This window comes from Pseudochaenichthys georgianus, chromosome 16 (assembly GCF_902827115.2).
Source record: "Pseudochaenichthys georgianus chromosome 16, fPseGeo1.2, whole genome shotgun sequence".
Lineage (NCBI taxonomy): Eukaryota > Metazoa > Chordata > Actinopteri > Perciformes > Channichthyidae > Pseudochaenichthys > Pseudochaenichthys georgianus.
The window spans coordinates 21981461-22000170 of record NC_047518.2 but is presented as its reverse complement, the minus strand read 5'-3'; the positions used below and the strand labels follow the sequence as shown (position 1 = coordinate 22000170).

The window sequence follows — 18710 nt, the reverse complement described above, 5'->3', positions numbered from 1 at the left end:
AAAACTAATGTTTTGAGGATGAACATAAAGAGGTCAGATTCATTCACGATTGATTGTTCTTAATAACAATTTTTGATTCAACAAAGTGTATTTCATTGAGACATGTACATTTGGATTTGAATATGTTTGTTTGTTAAATATGTGTGTGTGTATATGTTTTAGATTTATATTTATCTGCCGTATCACTGTGTATATGTACTCATCGGCCTTAAGATGATGATGTCATCAAAGCATCTTCATTAAGCATTTTCTGATTTTACTTTAACAGCAGATGGGAGGGCTGCTTGCTACTTGCGAAGATGCTATTTCACAAAACTGTATTTAGAGTGACACAAGCCCCAGGCTTACAACTTGGCTATAGGTACATGTATGCACAAAGAATGATGGATGCACGGAAATGTGCACAGCAACATGCCAACCTCTGTAAGGCATGGGGTTGGTGGGCTGTTGCCTTAATATACCTGGGGCAGTCCTTAACCTCTGAGGTGCTGTAAACAAATAGACGGCTGGATATGGAAGGAAGGAATATCGCTGTGGGGAATCAGGCCACATGTGGCATATAGGCTTGTGTGCATTATTTGGCTGCCCCCATTACACTGGGTTAGCAGGCAGAGCAGTGATTAAATTGCTGTGTGTGTGTGTTTGTCAGGCTGTGAGTTTGTGTCAGATAAAGTTCTGCCATGATCTCTCCCTGTGCCATGTAGGCACATGTGTTGGAAACGATGTATCTATTACAATATAATTGCACTTTATTCAGTGGTTTGCTTAGTATTTATTTAAAGTCAGCAAGCTTTGGAGCTGTATTTTCTCTTTTACTACCTTTCATCTGGAGTTCAATGTGGCTAAGGCAGTAGATGAGGGCTCTGTCGTCCAAACTAAATCGAGGCGTTTATGTGTTTGATGAAACACATGAACATGTCATTAATGTGACTTGTGTACTAAAATGTAACATGTTATGTGTGTTGTAGCCCACAGAACCTGGCTTTATATTCAACATGATCTTTACTGATTGAAAGTGTGAAATGGGGAGAAGGAGAGAGATGTAATAAATGCAGTCCAACAAAAGAGACTGAGGCAGCTCTATTCATCCCTAACGAGAACAATATTCACCATCTCTTCAACAAGCCAAATGTATTTTGAAAATCACCTCCTCATTCTGTAAAGCCTTTTTTCTTCCAACAATTCGCCCCCCTTCCCCTCTCTTCTCTAATCTAATGAACCTTGCCTCGAACCTTCCTTTTAATTGGTGTCGACTCAGATGAGAAGAGTACGCGTGGAGGGAAAATAAAATCATTTTTTAAGCATTCTATAAATATTTTTTTACCAACGGGGGGGGGGGGGGGTCCTGCATAGCAATTTAATCAGACAGTTGGCTTTGTACATGCTGCATCCTTGGCTTTTTTCAAAGGAATATTATTTAGAATAAATAAGGCACTGTGGTTAAATGAGGAGGCCTTAGAAGGACTGATGAGCCACTGTGGAGCCACTTCAGGCTGTGCAGGGGAGAAGACATCAGCCAGGGAAATGAACAGGCTGAATAGATGCTTAGACTTTTTAGCTCTATAATGAGACTCCGCTAATACGCTCATCCACTCACATATCTGCTTTCAAATGCATGCTCACATAGCAAAAACAACTCACAGTGCACCTCCTCACATTAACATAGATGTGTTATAATATATATATATATGCAATACACGTATGCTCAAAGGGACACACATTTAGTAAGTACCTTAAAAGGCCGCACAATAGTTTTTTTAAGATTCAAATTGAAATATCTCACAATTTTTTTTTTTTCTTCATACATTTTGGCTTTTTATCAACTGGACACAGTAGGGGCCTTTATTAAAGCTGTGATAGCAAAGGAGAGCAGATCAGAATGAGGTTGCAATTTGTTGAAAATGAGAGATGGAAATCAAAAGTGAAATATTATGAGGAAGCTTACAGTATCTCCAGTACAGATGTTGATCTCATGTGTCACCACAGGTTGTGCTAAAGACACTGGCTGTGGTTCTACTTACATTTAGCTATATTATACTTGGTTAAATAGGTATGTCACGATACACTGGCTTTCTTCAAATACATATCCCAGCAATTATTTTGCTGTCATGCATTTACAGAGCACTATTTAAAAATAATCATGTGCCCTCTGTATTAACATCATATAGAAGTTCACACCAGAGTAAACCGTACAATGATATAGAAGACAAGAAGAAAGAATGTAATGGTACTTGCAAACCTGAATATTTGGACATTAAGGTTAGAAAAACGGTTTGGTTGACATTTAGGACAGATACACATTTACTTTTTGTTATGATTGAGTACTGCTTTGCATTTCCTACTTGTTGGTATAAGGTATAATTATATTACATTATTTGATCTTTCTGTTGACTGGGAATAAACACAAATTGATTTGAAAGATTGTTGATGCATTCCAGGTCACTGAGCATGTGCCGTTCCACTTTTCCAAACCCTTGCTTGTAATAATTGATGACCTTGAAACCAATCATGATTGTTTATGCTTGGACTAATTTTATATGTATTAATTCAACCAACAATGTCCTTTCACCTCTGTCATCCTAGCAAGGATTTCTCACTTCCACCTCTGGATCAAAGCAATTGTACAGATGCATACAAATCTATACACATAGAGTGCACATGCACATATGCACATACGTCTTGTAACCACACAGGCAGAAAAATGCATGAACACTTGTACAGTTTCATATTGATTCACACGGAGGTGAAAGGCCTCGTGGGGAGTGGCTCTGAATGATAAATGCCTGTGTGTGACCTGCCTGTTTAGTGTTACACTAAAGCTGCCACACAGACGCACAACGGCCCAATGCCTGTCCCAGAGACAAGCTGAGTGTGTGCCTTCAACCGTTGACATTAAAATAGAATACAACTCAAAGAACCTCACTTAGGTGGTTTGTTTGTAGCACAAAACCTCTATGATCTACATCAGTAACTGTCCATTTTTAGAAACATAAACTCCTACTGACATTTGTTCTAATAACCACATGATTCTTTGTTGAAAATGAACATTTATTCCATAGGTTTGTTTGGTATAGCCCAACAGTTGTCTCTTCACAACAGCCTCAGGCTGCGTGCTTGCTCCCATATCGTTGTCCCATTACAGCCTCTCGTATAGAAAGTAGGCCTTGGCATCAGAAATGGGACTCGTGGGACTCTTCTCAGGATTCAGCTTTGGTGTTCCACTCTTCATGGTTCAGTCAATTGCTCATCTGAAATGCAATTCCCTGCACATATGTGTGTATGAATGTTTGTGTGTGCCTTTGCATTTATCTCTCTTGTTTTTTCCCCTTTATTATGAACCATTGAAGCGGCGAATACAACTCATTTACAGTAATGCAATATTTATCACACATTCAACTCATTTGTACAAGACAGATGCCATCCATTTCACAGCACCGGGCAGGTGTGTGGGGCCTTTTTTAAAAGGCCATAATGTGAAAGCCTTCCATTTCCTCTGACCTGGCTTTACTAGGCCCATGTTGACAATCGGCCTGGATCCTATCTCTGACATACCCGCAGGCCATGTGAGCTGGTCATAAACTAACCGTGTTATAGCTGTATCGATTGGTCAACAGATTGCCTATATCCTGTAAAACGCAGCTATTACATGAATGCCTTATTAAGACACGTTGGTGATAATTGTGGAAAACAAAAAGCATTTCCATATGGTTGTTTTATCAAGTGGTTTAGGGATATGGTTGTGGTCTGCTAAGTCTTTAAAAATGTAGATTTAAAATACTGTGTCAAGAGGCAATCAGGCCTTTGCAACTTGTCTTGTGCTTGGGCTGCTCAAATCTTTATTGTCTTTCACATCACTTACCACAACTCACTTTTATAGATCCTTCTTTCATGTAATTATCTTGTATTGATTAGATTAGACATCCCATTTCTTCCAATTTTTATTTCTGACCTTGCTCATGCTTTTCTTTTGCTTTCTGCTTTGTTTCCTCTTTAAGGTTGTTTTCACCTTTTCATTGTCTCTTTATGGTCATCAACTCTTGCGCTCCTATAATACAAAAACAGCAGTGTGTGTGTGTGTGTGTGATTGTCTATATGTGTGAGAGAATCCCAATGGATTCTGCAGCTTTACCTCTCCAACCCCCGCTCTCATCCCTCAATCACAATCCTTCTTCACAGCCTCTGAGCTCTCGTCCTCCCCCTTCATTCCTTTGAGTCCTGTTGTCATCCTTCCTCTTCCTCTCCCCACTTGGAGACGAAGACGTGCTCTTTGCCAGTTTTATTTTCTTCTTCATTTATACTTATCGCCATCTCTGAATCTCTTGTTTTTCTTTCCCGTCTGACATATTCCACTTTCTGTCTGTATTTGGATTTCTCAAAAGGTGCATGGTTCTCATTTTGACAAATTGTATTTTCTATGTTTTTGTACAAACCTTTTTACACAGACACATGAGGTTTTAAGCTAATGCCGACTCATTTACAACGATGTTTTCAAAATATCAAAGTGGATTCATGTGCAATGTTAGATGTAGATAATATAAATATTTTTTCTAAAGTAATACAAATTGTCTACTTTTCATCCATTTCTTTGATTTCCTATCCGTATTTTCTCCTCTTACATTGAAAGCTGAAGGCCAACATATAGTATGATTGATGAGACACCTTTACTGAGTTCTCCCTTAGCTTCACCTGTCATGTTTCCCTGCTCTTCATCCCCTCTAACCATCATCTTTTACCTTTTTACACAAACTTGCGTCATTTCCTTCTCTCCTTTAAATTTGTCTATGAAGATGTTCTTTTGACACTTTCCTGTCAATCACTCTTATCTATGTCTCCCGCTTCCTTCTTTCTCTCAGCTACAGCCCCTAGTCACCCCTAACAGTTTCATTTAGTTTAGTGTGTCTGCAGTCAGGTCCCACAGGCCCAGAGTTAGCTGCTGTTTTATTTATACTGTTTTTATTTGATAGTTTTTTGCTAGTACACTTATTCACAGAGGAGTGTAACTGTTTGTTCTCTCCACATTCACTCAGTCTGAGCTGTCAGTCAGTGACGGACACATTTCTCTAGCACAGGAAAACAAGCAAATAAATATGAAAAACTGAATAAAACATTACACCATTTTTAGTTTACGTTATAGTCCCCCCCAATGGATTGAAATAAACTAAGTACAAGTATGGCATTGGGTTGTTTGTGGAATTCAAATCAGCACAGTGACCAACGTAAACATTGTTAAAGTTTGTGGAAGTGGAAAATATCTGAAGTGGAAGATTAAATACGTTTGGTTTCTCTCTCTCACATAATCACACTCACACACTCTCATGGACCCACCAGCTCACATCTTAATTACTGAGGCTTGATGGGTACTTAACCTTGCCCCTTGCTGCTTATGCAAATGCCGAGAGGTCAGGGATGTGCTGATTGGCTGGCTCGCTGTCAACTCAGCCAGAAAACTGTCGGGAGTGCAGATGTGAGGGTGAGGGAGGAGAGGAGACTGAAGTGGAAGGAAAAGGCAAATATGGGAAAGTAAAAAGAGAAAAAAAGCAGGGATGTAAGGAACAAAAAATAATCTTATACTGTATTGGACTTTAATGCAATTGTATTGTGTTTGAAACAACAGAAACATTTATTCTAACACATTTTATTGTGTTAATCATGGCACACAACAAAAAACAAGGTAGGCATTTTACACAACCTTTCCTCACTTCTCTTATCAGTATGACCTCATCCTTTAAGCAACATGTTTGCTAAGAAGCATATGGCCAGCTCTGTGTGTGTGTGTGTAATGAGCTCATCCTCTTCCCCCCTATGTAGTTATCTCTACACGGCTGAGGGTGTTTAGCAGCAGGGAGAGTCATTGAGAGGACACACACACGCACGCACGCACACGCACACTTCACAGCTGCTAGCCTATTTGGATGTTGCTCCACCTGACAACATGTGTGCTTCATTGGATGAGGTTACAGGTCTTCCTGAAAGGCTCAAAACTTAAAAATACATATAGGGTGTTTTTTCTATTCTGTTAATTGTTATCATTCATGAGGAAATAGAACAAAAGAGCCCTGTGCTCACAACTATGTCATTACCTTAACTAGAAACTCCAGTACCTATGAACACAGTGACCGAATTCATCAGGACTCGTGCATAACGAAAATAATAACCACTTAATATAAAAATAAGAAATAAAACATCTTTTTGGGATGTGAAACATTTGTGGCAGTTGCGATCAGCTTGGTGTGTCATTTATATGATGATGTCTCTACTTTTCCCAAACAGTGGTGAAAGGCGCTATATAAGACCGCCATAACCCACAAAGTAATGGCCTCTCTTTCACTTCAAGTTTTGTTCTGAGAAAGTTGAAGAGGCCATTATATAGGTCATGTTATGTGGTGCATCTTAATGCCTTGAGTTATTTTAATGTCATATTTACAGCACAGGGCTTCTTCAAGTCAACCTGATCAATTCAGTTGGACATTTAGTCCGCTCTAATTTGACTGATTCACTGTGTCCACTCAGCTGTTAAAAACCAGTATGTACAGCACTTCTCCCTACTATACATACACAGCACAGAGGTCATGCATGTATGTATGGACCTCTGCTTGCTTTTGCCTCTCTAACCCTTGGTATGTGTATGTACAGTATGTTCGGAGCATGTGGGTGTTCGGACCCTGTGTGTGGGTGCGTGTGTGTGGTCTTGAGGCTATGGAGGGCAGTAACACAGAGTTGACAGGCGGCCGCAGAGATTTAAGTCGAGGTGCCAAGGAAGCCAAGGAAACACGTGTGTGCACATTCGCGCGCACACACACACACACACACACACACACACACACACACACACACACACACACACACACACACACACACACACACACACACACACACACACACACACACACACACACACACACACACACACACACACACACACACACACACACACACACAATCGGGCTCAAAAGTATCGCCACGGCAACGGCATCGCATAATCCCATTCCATCTCATCCCATCCACAAACTGTGTGCGACGTGATTGGCCTGTTCCCCCTGGGGCGCCGAGGCGACGGCTCAGGCGCTGTCTGCTTACTCGCTGTGTCAGCTCCGGCTCTGAGTCTGTGGGCGGGGAGCGAGGAGCGCATTAAAGGAGCGTTTGGCGCTTTTTGGCAAGAGACGGTGTGAATTATGCAGACACACCCCTACTGCGTGTGCAGTGCTGCCAGTGCGAGTCCTTCATGTGTAAAAGTGTGTGGAAGATTCGCTACTCTAAGAAGGCATTATCCCTTTTTTTGTCTGATTCTTGTTTTACCCAGTTTTAAAAGTTTACATCTTTATCCACTTTTGATTATTTACTAGTATCATCATTATGATGCTTTCACATTCCTACCCGCCTCTGTATGTAAAGTATCTCTAAACACCAGAAAAACAGTCAGGTTAGCATGAATATCATTTGTTTGTTGTAAAAAGTCAATGGGTAAAACCAGTGAATGGGCAATTAAACATTGCATAGCTGAGGATGAACAAGTGCCTCTGAATGTGGTAGGGGTGTAACGGTTCACAGAAGTCACGTTTCGGTTCGTACCTCGTTTTGGGGGTTCGGTACGGTTCGGTACAACAAGAAAAAGCAAAAAAAAGTCCCAAATGCATAATTCCAGGTTTGTTGTTATTTATGTTTGAACTGTAGTGCAAGTTTCAGTTTAAAAATAAGGAACTCTGACATTTTGAATAATTAACTGTATTAAACAGTTAAAAACAAACCATAAATAGTACCACACACACTCAGATGGCCATATTATCTATAATGGCTGATGTCAAACAAAAAGGTTTCATCAAGCTGTAAAACTAAAAAGAATGTCTTGAAAATATTACATCATAAATAATAAGAAAGTGTTTCAAGAGCGCAAAGTCGTTGAAAAACATATGCCAAAAGCTTCCGTTATTTATTTTGGTCTCACCGCTTTCATGTCTATTGGCTTCTTAAAAACAGCGGGGATCAGCTGTTGAACTGCTGTTGTCTTTTGCCGGGCTCCGGTGATTGGCAAATCTGGGTGATGCCTTCTGATATGATTTAGCATGTTTGGCGAGTGTTTCATTAGCATACCGCACCGCTGTAGAATAACGCCGACACACCGTCCTCGTCCGATCCACCACTCGCACTTCATCGTTATTGTAATCCACAGGGAACCCGAAATGTTCCCACACAGCTGATTTAAAAGAAGCAGGTGGGTTCTAGCTCCTGTGTGTTAACTGAAATCGCCATACTATCTTCTTCTTCTTCTTCTTGTATTTAGTTTGTTGTTGTGTTTCTTCTTGTTCTTCATTTGTTGTTTAAGGGCGGCTGGCAAACAGCTTTTAGGCGCAATACCGCCCCCTGGATTATAAATAGTGTAGTGGATACTGCCCTGAAGGACAGACTTTTTTCCCACTCGTAAAAAAAAAAGGCGTATTCGTCGTGTGATTGCATGTGCCGAACCGTGACGTCCGAACCGTAACGGTACGGGACGAATACGGATACCGTTACACCCCTAGAATGTGGTGTTAAAACTGTTTAGCATGCAGTGAGGGATCATATCCAACAGGCGTCTTCTTTTTTCTTAAGTGATTTGTTGTTACCTTCTCAACACATGTTTGCCAAGAGAGGATTAGAGTGAGCAGTAAAGACGAGACAATTCACTAAAATAACCCTGAATAATATAAATGGCTCTGAATAATCAACACAATCATTAAACAAACACTATATATCTGCCTTCATTCATCCATTAATGTGAGTTGTCTACTTTCCTTTTCTCTCTCCCCTCACTCTGCTCTCTCACACACCTTCTCTACCTCCTCCACCGTCACTATCTCTTTGTTTTCTGGAGAATACAAACATAGTCTGAATTAAAACACAACTGACAGTTTGCATCCAGTTTCATTGCTCCCCCTCTGTCCTCCTCCCACGATTCCTCCCTCCCTCACAGCCCCCCCCTCTTCCATCTCTCCCTTTCTCTCCTGCTCCAGCTGTCAGGAGGCTTCATTATTAAAGATTCATGGCGGAGTCTGGGCAGCTCCTCCAAAAGCTTTTGTCAGACAGACCGAGTGTCTCAAATCTCACTGCCACTAACTGGAGGTGACATACAGACTCACATAGATCCGCGCGCGCGCACACACACACACACACACACACACACACACACACACACACACACACACACACACACACACACACACACACACACACACACACACACACACACACACACACACACACACACACACACACACACACACACACACACACACACACACACACACACACACACACACACACACACACACACACACACACACACACACACTCCTCATTATGGTTTGCTTCACTATTTGATTTATTTTATTGCTCCAGCCCTTTTTAATTCAAATCATCTTGACAATGGGATTTTTAGTGCTACTTTTATTCCTAATATAATTCATTATAAAACAGCTCATCAGTGTTAACTCTTTTGCCAATAAAAACTTCACGCCGTGCATAACTGTTAATGAATGTTTGACACTGAGCGTTGTGTTATAAATCCCCAGTTTAGGCTTGCTTATGTTTTTTGTCATCAGAAGTGATGGTGACCTATTTTGTCTGACAAAAACAATGTTATTCTTTTCATCTGCTGTCTCTATCATGTTTCACAGAATGTTTCATCAGACAAGGGCTGCTCTGTTTTCCCATCACTCTTATCACAGTACTTTTTTCTCTCTCAGCCTTCCACATGCACACGTATGCATATAATCCATTGCACTACGATCAAACATTATGTATCAATTACAGTTCTAGCAGATGTTAGATAAAGGTACATATAATTTGTCTCTGGCTCCAAGGAGATTACGTAGCCAGGAGGGTGTTCTGTGTTAACATTGGCCTTTTTGCTCAACCCTATATTGGCTGAAATTAACTTTCTATTAACATGTATGGCTGCACTCTTTACCATACAGCTCTTTCATGAACTCCTCTGTCCCTGGCTGAACTGTCTTCATTAAAGTTCAAATACGGCATGAGACTATGTTAATTAAGTTCATAAGCACTTGTTAGAATAATTTGACCAAACATAATAAAATTTGCATTTTTGGTCTCCATTAGTAAGGCAGTTGTTTTAGTTATTGTTGGCATTTCATGGATGTAATCTACTCCACTATTGTCCTATCTCCTAGAAGATGGTAAAGATGACTCCCTACTTGTTATACTATGTCCATTCAAAAAAACATGTTGCCAGTCAAATGAGCCTTTCTTACATTAATGCAAAACACAATACATAGAATGGATTCAATTCTAGAGTTAATCAAATCTACTGTTTATTAATAATTGTGAAGTGAAAGACAACCACTTATACACACACGCAATCTCAATTGTGCATAACATAATGAATAGTTTTCATCTTAAACTAGAAACAAAATCCTGCCATACCTCAGTTTGATGTGTTGGACATGAAACCCAGTTTGCACTATAGGAATTACCTGAGGTAATTCTCCTCATGGACATTTCAGGAGTGAATAGCTAACATACCACCAGGGAAACCAAAACGGTTTTCACTGAAGTAGAACACGTCCACAAGTGTTTAACATGGTGTTCCTTTGTCACACAAACCGTTACTGACAGAAGTATCTGCTTCTCCATGTGCAACCGTAGACTATACCGGCCCTGTGCCTTGAGAAACTGTCAACAATGCTCTTAAGTGTTTTCTGCCTCATTTCCTCTTAATACAGCAAATCCAGCCTTTCTTTCCTGATTGATGATGCTTCTTAGGTGTTTTTATATTTGAAACACGATTCACACGTGCGCTCTCATTCACTGTGTGTTTGTACGCGCATGCTTTTCAGCCCCATCAAGCAATTATAACTGTATTAATGGTTTATCAAAATTGGAGTACCTTTTTATGTGTCTATCTGTGCTTTAGTGAAGTGGAATACTGCAAATGGGATATGTCACTTTAGAGACGTTATAGTGAAGTTCCTGATTTACATTCACCCACTTGGTTGCAAGGGGAATCCTTTAAAGGAAGCATTGTGCTTGTCATGTACTTGCTGTCTTTTCTTACACTATCATATCATTTTTTGCTTGTGTAAATCAAAAACATTTTGCTGGAAATGTCGCTTTCTTTTTGTGCACAAATGTAAAGTTACCTACTAATATTGATCTCCTTTTCTATGTTTTTCTCTGCCTTTGTTTATACAGAAAAGCCCAGGAACAGCAGAAGAAGGTGGTAGTAGCAGGTTGTGTTCCCCAGGCTCAGCCACGGATGGACTACCTAAAAGGACTCAGCATCATCGGGGTATGTATATGTGTTTGTGTTGGGCTTTGATTCACTTGTATGAAAGAAATAATCGGAGTAATGTGGCTATGCAGCATAAACCGTATGTCTGTTTGTGTGGCCTTTGTTCTTCCCTATTTGTGTCTAATGGACAACCTTTGAGGAGTACACACGCGCACACACACACACACACACACACACACACACACACACACACACACACACACACACACACACACACACACACACACACACACACACACACACACACACACACACACACACACACACACACACACACACACACACACACACACACACACACACACACACACACACACACACACACACACACACACACACACACACACCACACCACACCACACCACACCACACCACACACACAACACATGGTTTGACCTGTCATTCACCTGGCTGCCACCCTGCTGTGTCTTTCAATTCTGGCCTTCCTGCCGCTTGTTTGATCAATAGCCCCCCCCAAGAGACACAACTACAAGTACCAGAATGAACATGATGGGAAGTAGAAAAGAAAGAAGGATTTATGATGGAAGGATAAAGAAAGGTATGAGAGATAGAGGTACACTTACTTTCTTAGTTTAAAGTAAGAAAGTGTCACTTGAGGACAGAGTGCCAGAGGACAAATGTAAGACAAAATAAATGACAGCACACCCGTTAAAGGATCCTCCTTCAACCTGTTGATCCTTATATTCTTAGACTCCAACAATTCTTTGTAGCAAATCCTTTAACTGAATGATTCATGGGAATAAAGTTATAAAGACAGCTAATGAGTGGTTAAAGCGGTTGGTTAGGTTATATTGCTCTCCCTATGCTATTGCAGTCCCACTCATTACACTGTGGTGCAGGTATACATAAATTGCTTGGCAAAATGTGATAGGACAAAGTTTAACACCTCATTTTCGATTGCCGTTTCACCTCAGTAATCACAGGAGGAAAGTGAAAGGATGTGTCAAGGTTATTTCTATTTAGAAGTGAAATTCGTTTTCCTCTTTAAATAATTGACTGATGATGTTTGTTGAATAAAGAGTTGTTTTTTCTATCTGCTGGATCCTGCTAATCCTGCTAAATGATCTTGAGTTTCACATCTAATATTTTGCTATGGGCGAATGTAAAGTCTGTATTGCTATCTTTCAGTAAAAAAACCATATGAAGTGGTTAAAATGTGCCTTGTAGTTCAACAATGAGTTTTACAAACATATTCTGGCCACACATTAACATTTTAAGAAGACACCAAAGACATATCCTGCATGACAAAGAAAGCAAACAGTTGGTCAATTAAGAACACATATGGATTCATTGTTTCTTTTCACTCTATCCTCTTAAAGCTCCAAGCTGTGCCTTATAAATCACTGCAGAAAAAACCTTGATCTTAATTTCACATATTTTCTTCATAAAATACAAACTGCCCTGATGAAAATGACGATAAATCAAACGGTCCAATATATCAGTTGATTGCTCTTAAACATAATGGGTGGGGGGGAAGGGGGTAGATTGGTCTCTCAAATGTCACGTTAAATATCTTCTACTATAAATAATGTTATTCCATTTAAGTAAACATGCCACCGTGTAACATAATTACATTCAAATCCAGTGTCATGTATGTATAATATAATTACATTCAGATAAACAGACTATGTAATAGCCTTCAGGGCGAGGCAAAAACATCTGGAAAGTTTACCACTGTCAGTCCTTTCATTGTCATGAGTGGATTGGATTATGCATTGAAACACACACACACACACACACACACACATGGCTGGACACATGCATGAACAGGCACACATGCTAACAGACACAGACGGAGGTATAGGAGTATGCACCCGCTCCCCTTGTGTATCCATGGTAGTTACAATCAGCCACACAATGACTGTGACAGTTGGTGACTTATGCAAATCAGAATGCAAATCACCAGTCGTAGAATTTGTATATAGTGATTGCACTAACGGCTAGATAAGGGGTGTAGTGTAGTTAAATAAAAGTGCTTCCTGTTGAACTCATTCGGGTTTAATTGACCTGTGTGTGAATTTGTCCTGCGTGTTCCTGTCTGAAGTTGCTGTGAAGGATGACCGTGTATTGTGTAAGGTACACAGTCAGTCACGCAAGACTACAGTGTTTCGTGACTCTGAACTGGACATGTCACATCCTGTATCTGAGACACAGACACAAACACACACAAGGCGCACACTCTGCATGTTAGGTAATCAGAGTATGTCGGTGTGTAAGCAATGTTGTAACCCTGAGAAATACACACATCAGTCGTTTTACCATGTATTTTGTACCTATGAATAAGTGACCCCAGTTTGTGTTCCTTTTATCTTTTTCCTATAACTTACAAATTATATTCATTTTTCATTGTTTACTCTGAGTGTATCATGCCACACAAGTTGACAGCTCACTACGATAGATGTGTTGCCTTAATGTTTTTCTTATTTTTATTTAGCTTTATCCATAAGCTAGTAATGTAAAGGATAATATTAGTTTACTTATAACAACTCAGTTACTACAGATGCTCGCTCTTAGCATTGTGATAGCCTTTGGTAATGTGTGAGTGTATGCTTGGCGGAAAGAAGAAAGGACCTAATGGTACTTTTACATCCCATTTCCAAATGGCAGTATATATATATATATATATACTTCTTAACTAAAATAATAATCTTGGCACTTTTAACAGAACACTTTCTATGAAAGCCTAGATCTACTGAAAATAGTACTTTTCCCAACACATATATATTTATTCTTATTCAAACACAATTCCAGGTGCATAAAGCAGCATAAGAACCATAATTGAAAAGTGAGATCTGAATTAATCGCTAAAATGTGAACAATACCCAAACCCTGCTGTGAGCAGGGACACCCGCTGCTGCTCTGAATGAACCCAGATTGCCTGGCCATTAGAAGAAAATAGGTTTTTATCTCAGTGTGCATAAAATGACTGCCTACAAGGCACAGTGTGCATCTGTGAGTGTGTTTGAAAGAAGAGTTACTCTGGGTAATGGGCCTGGAGACATTGAGAGGAGTTGCCAAGGGCCAGAGCCTGGACCTCTAAGGATAGAGAAAGTGAGAGAATTAGAGGTAGAAGGCATGCTGGTTGGAATAAAAGGAGAAATAATAGCAGGGAAATTAGTTTCTCTACTACTTACATATCCCTCGCTCCAACCTCCTCTGGCTCACTACCCACCCTTTCCTCTCCAGATTATTAGTAGAAGGATGGTAGATTTGTAAAATAAGTGCTGTTCTCAATGGAATATAAAAATACCTAATAGTCTCTTCTTGCCTCATTTATTTACAACATAGCTGTAGAATGTTCTGCATGGATCGCAAAGAGTGAAAACAACACTGTTGATTGATCATAACATGATTCAGTTTTAGTCATTGTCTTACCATATAAGGATAAGTGTATACAGTTGCATGAAAAAGTATGTGAACCCTTTGGATTCTCCACACATAGAGTTGTGTGTTCCTTCCAAACAACTCAACTTTGGTTTCATCTGTCCACAGAATATTTTGCCAGTAGTGCTGTGGAACATCCAGGTGCTCTTTTGCAAACTTCAAATGTGCAGCAATGTTTTTTTGGACAGCAGTGGCTTCCTCCGTGGTGTCCTCCCATGAACTCCATTCTTGTTCAGTGTATCGTAGATTCGTCAACAGAGATGTTAGCATGTGCCAGAGATTTCTTTAAGTCTCTGCTGACACTCTAGGATTCTTCTTCACCTCATTGAGCATTCTGCGCTGTGCTCTTGCAGTCATCTTTACAGGACGGCCACTCCTAGGGAGAGTAGCAACAGTGCTGAACTTTCTCCATTTATAGACAACTTGTCTTCCCGTGGACTGATGACCATCAAGGCTTTCAGAGATACTTTTGTAACCCTTTCCAGCTTTATGCAAGTCAACAATTCTTAATCGTAGGTCTTCTGAGAGCTCTTTTGTGCGAGGCATGGCTCACATCTGGCAATGCTTCTTAAGGCTGCGGCCCCACGAGGACGAATTCGGTCGTTTGCGTTACTGTTTAGTGTCATATAGACCGTTCGGCCACACGAGGACGACCGAATACGGCACTAAACGACTGAGGAAACGACAACGGGTCCCAAGGTGGATAGAAATGCATACGCCACTCTCTGGGGGGTCAAACGGCTCCGTGTGTGCGCCCTATACGGACATTTTCAGATCACTGATAGTGATTGCGCAATAGCCCCGCCTCTCCCCACCTCTTCTGCTCACCTCCGCTTACCCCGCGCCAGTGCTGAAGTGTTTCGCCACCAACAACAACAACAATGGCGGATCGCAGAGTTGCTATCGTGCTCCGGACACTATTGACCATGCTACAGTTGTTTGTGCAACATCTACAGCAATAATGATGAGGCAATAGCCCCGCCTCTCCCCACCTCTGCTGCTCACCCCCGCGTCAAAGTAAACTGCACCCTGAATTCGGATTATTTATCTTTCTCTCGCGAGTGAAGTCTAATCTGACAGGACGGAGACACGCAGCTCTGCTCACCTGCAGCTCCTCCCGCTGCAGCAAAACACACACTTCAAGTCAGATCATCACCCTTAGCTATTTTAATTACCTCTCAAACTCCCTAAACTAGTTATAAATATGTTTATTTTTCCAGTCGGCCGGGTCACTGATTACTGGATGAGCTGCTGCATGAGACAGACACTGACGCTGTCTGAAGAGAGGGAGGAAAAAGAGAGGCTCAGTGTATTTTATTATTATATTATATAGAGTCGTTATTAATTTGTTTTAAAGCTCAATAAATAACAAAGAAGACCTTTGATCGGCACTTTTATAATTTTGTCCTGAAGATTTCAACTTTAATACACGCTGACTGGCGAAAAACTCTGCCCGGTTCCCTCGGCCCCCACCGCGGAGAATAAACAGAAGGGCAACCATGACAACCATGCTTCTTCGCTGCTTTTGTGGAGGAAGTTACAGCGCCACGTAGAGGCTCCTGCATATGTACTGCAGCTTCTCCAGCGGTTGGAGCTAAACGGAGCGGTCTCGTGTGGGCAGACACTATCCGGATAATTATTGCATGTGGACGGAAGCCGTTTGCGATTGCGTTTGCGTTAATCCTATGCGTTTAGCCGTTTTCGTCCTCGTGGGGCCGCAGCCTAAGAATAGTAAATTCAAAACGGGTGTGTATTTTTTATAGGGCAGGGCAGCTTTAACCAACACCTCCAATCTCGTCTCATTGATGGGACTCCAGGTTGGCTGACTCCTGACTCCAATTAGCTCTTGAAGAAGTCTTTAGCCTAGGGGTTCCACCCTGCACTGTGAATGTTTACATGGTGTGTTCAATAAAAACATGAACACATATAATTGTTTGTGTGGTATTAGTTTAAGCAGACTGTGTTTGTCTGTTATTGTGACTTAGACGAAGATCAGAACACATTTTATGACCAACTTATGCAGAAATCCAGGTAATTCCAAAGGGTTCACATACTTTTTCTTGCAACTGTATATGCCACCCTCTACATCTTCCTGTTCCTGCTTCTTGGTTCTCATCAATGAAATCCTGCTGCTAGACTGTGTTTCTGTCAATACATAATATGATTGCTGTTGCAGCTACATAGACACATGTGACGTGAAGGAAATCTATATCACTTAATCCTGGCTGGAGAAAACTGTTTGTATTTGTTTTCACTCATTTGTCTGTGTGCATAGTGCATATTGCTTTTTGTGTATATTTACATGCCCACCTTGATTGTTTGTGTGTTGTCAATATCCGCCCTTTGTTCGGCTGTGTGGACTCGGTTTGTCGGCATCAATAAACCTTTCCTATGTGTGTCTGTCTGTGCTCCAGGTCCAACAGATTGATCGTGTGGTGGAAGTAGTGGACGAGGCAATTAAAGGTATTTCAACACACATGCACATACACAAAGAAGCACTCATTGTTTGAGGGAATAAGCAGAACTGCATTGATCAGCTAATGAACGAAAGTCCCTTCATTGTCGGAATTAGAAATGTTTCCTTCTCACAATTAACATTTGAAGACATTTGATTCTGAGCAATTACTATCAACTATCAAACTAGAGCAGGGGTTCCCAACCTTTTTTCCCAAGAGACCGATCTGATCGGAGCAACTGTGACAAATAATCCAACTGAAACCGGCATGGACAATGACTATGTTTTAAAAATGCGCTTATCCAGACAAGCCTGGTTTGGACACCTTATGGGCAGAAGAAACATTTATATTAAAGAAAGAATTATACATTTCTGTCTTTTTATGCCTATAATAGCTACTAACTTGAATTGTTATTATATGTTTTTTATATTTGATTGTAATGTAGAGACAAGGCTTTTAGTGACAATCATGTATTGCGTTACAATTACATGTACACAAAAAAAAGAGTCTAAATATGATATTTGGCCTCAAATTATCTGAGGCCTGGCGCCCCCCCCCAGGTTGGGAACCACTGAGCTAGAGTGTTATTAGATGATTCAGTATTGTTCAAAGATCTGCAGGAGTATGCTTTTGGTGACAACATTAGATATTCCAGAGCAGCTGATCTCAATGGTACATTTCATGAAACAAAGTCATTTCAAACTAATTGTTGACTCCATTTCTCGACACAGTGTTAGGATTGACATTGTGGTTTTAAAAGAGAAGTCATCAGTGTTGCTTTCAGATCTCTCTGTCTGAGTAGCTAGTTAAGCTGTCTTCTCTGTCTTAAAAGACAGACTCACATGGCAGTGATTAGGTCATCCATTTAAACTGTTAGTGAACCACGGCACCTAACTGTTTAATGAAGGTCAGGCTGAGTTTACAGTGTGAGAGTGTCCAGTCAAGCTGTCACACACCCCCAGCTGTTCTCTAATAAAGAACAGATTGAGTTTACTCTGAGCGAGCCTGTGTGTGTGTGTGTGTGTGTGTGTGTGTGTGTGTGTGTGTGTGTGTGTGTGTGTGTGTGTGTGTGTGTGTGTGTGTGTGTGTGTGTGTGTGTGTGTGTGTGTGTGTGTGTGTGTGTGTGTGTGTGTGTGTGTGTGTGTGTGTGTGTGTGTGTGTGTGTGTGTGTGACTTACTAGTTTGCACTGCAGGCTTCCCTCTAATGAAGGACAGCTGAACTGAGGCTTAATTTTACAATGTGTCATCCACCCTAAATCATCTACACACAGACTCACACACACTCACATTCACACACTTTCTTCTCAATGATTTTCCTGTTCTTTCCTTTTTCCTCTTTTCCCCTCCCTTTCCTGTTCCTCAGCATCTTCTGATCTCCCTCCTTCCGTTCTTCCTCCTCCCTCTGCTTTATCTCTGCCCTGTTCCATCCCTTCTGCACTCCTTCCTTTCTCTTTGCTCCCTCCTTAGCCCCCTTCATAGAAACTAATTTCCCCGGTATCATTACAGTTCTTTATGACCTCGTATAAACTGAGAGCTGTTATTCCAGCTCGGAGGCCTGGGCA

At 40.8% G+C, this 18710-nt stretch overlaps 1 protein-coding gene across 1 annotated transcript in view; it reads left to right on the top strand.

Moving 5' to 3' along the window:
* Nucleotides 1-18710, top strand: part of cdkal1 (CDK5 regulatory subunit associated protein 1-like 1) — a 314194-nt gene that overhangs the window by 101099 nt on the left and 194385 nt on the right. The window contains exons 5-6 of the mRNA XM_034102687.2: nucleotides 11188-11284; nucleotides 17107-17155. Of these exons, the coding sequence (XP_033958578.1) occupies nucleotides 11188-11284; nucleotides 17107-17155 (146 nt within the window). The remainder of the gene's footprint in view (nucleotides 1-11187; nucleotides 11285-17106; nucleotides 17156-18710) is intronic.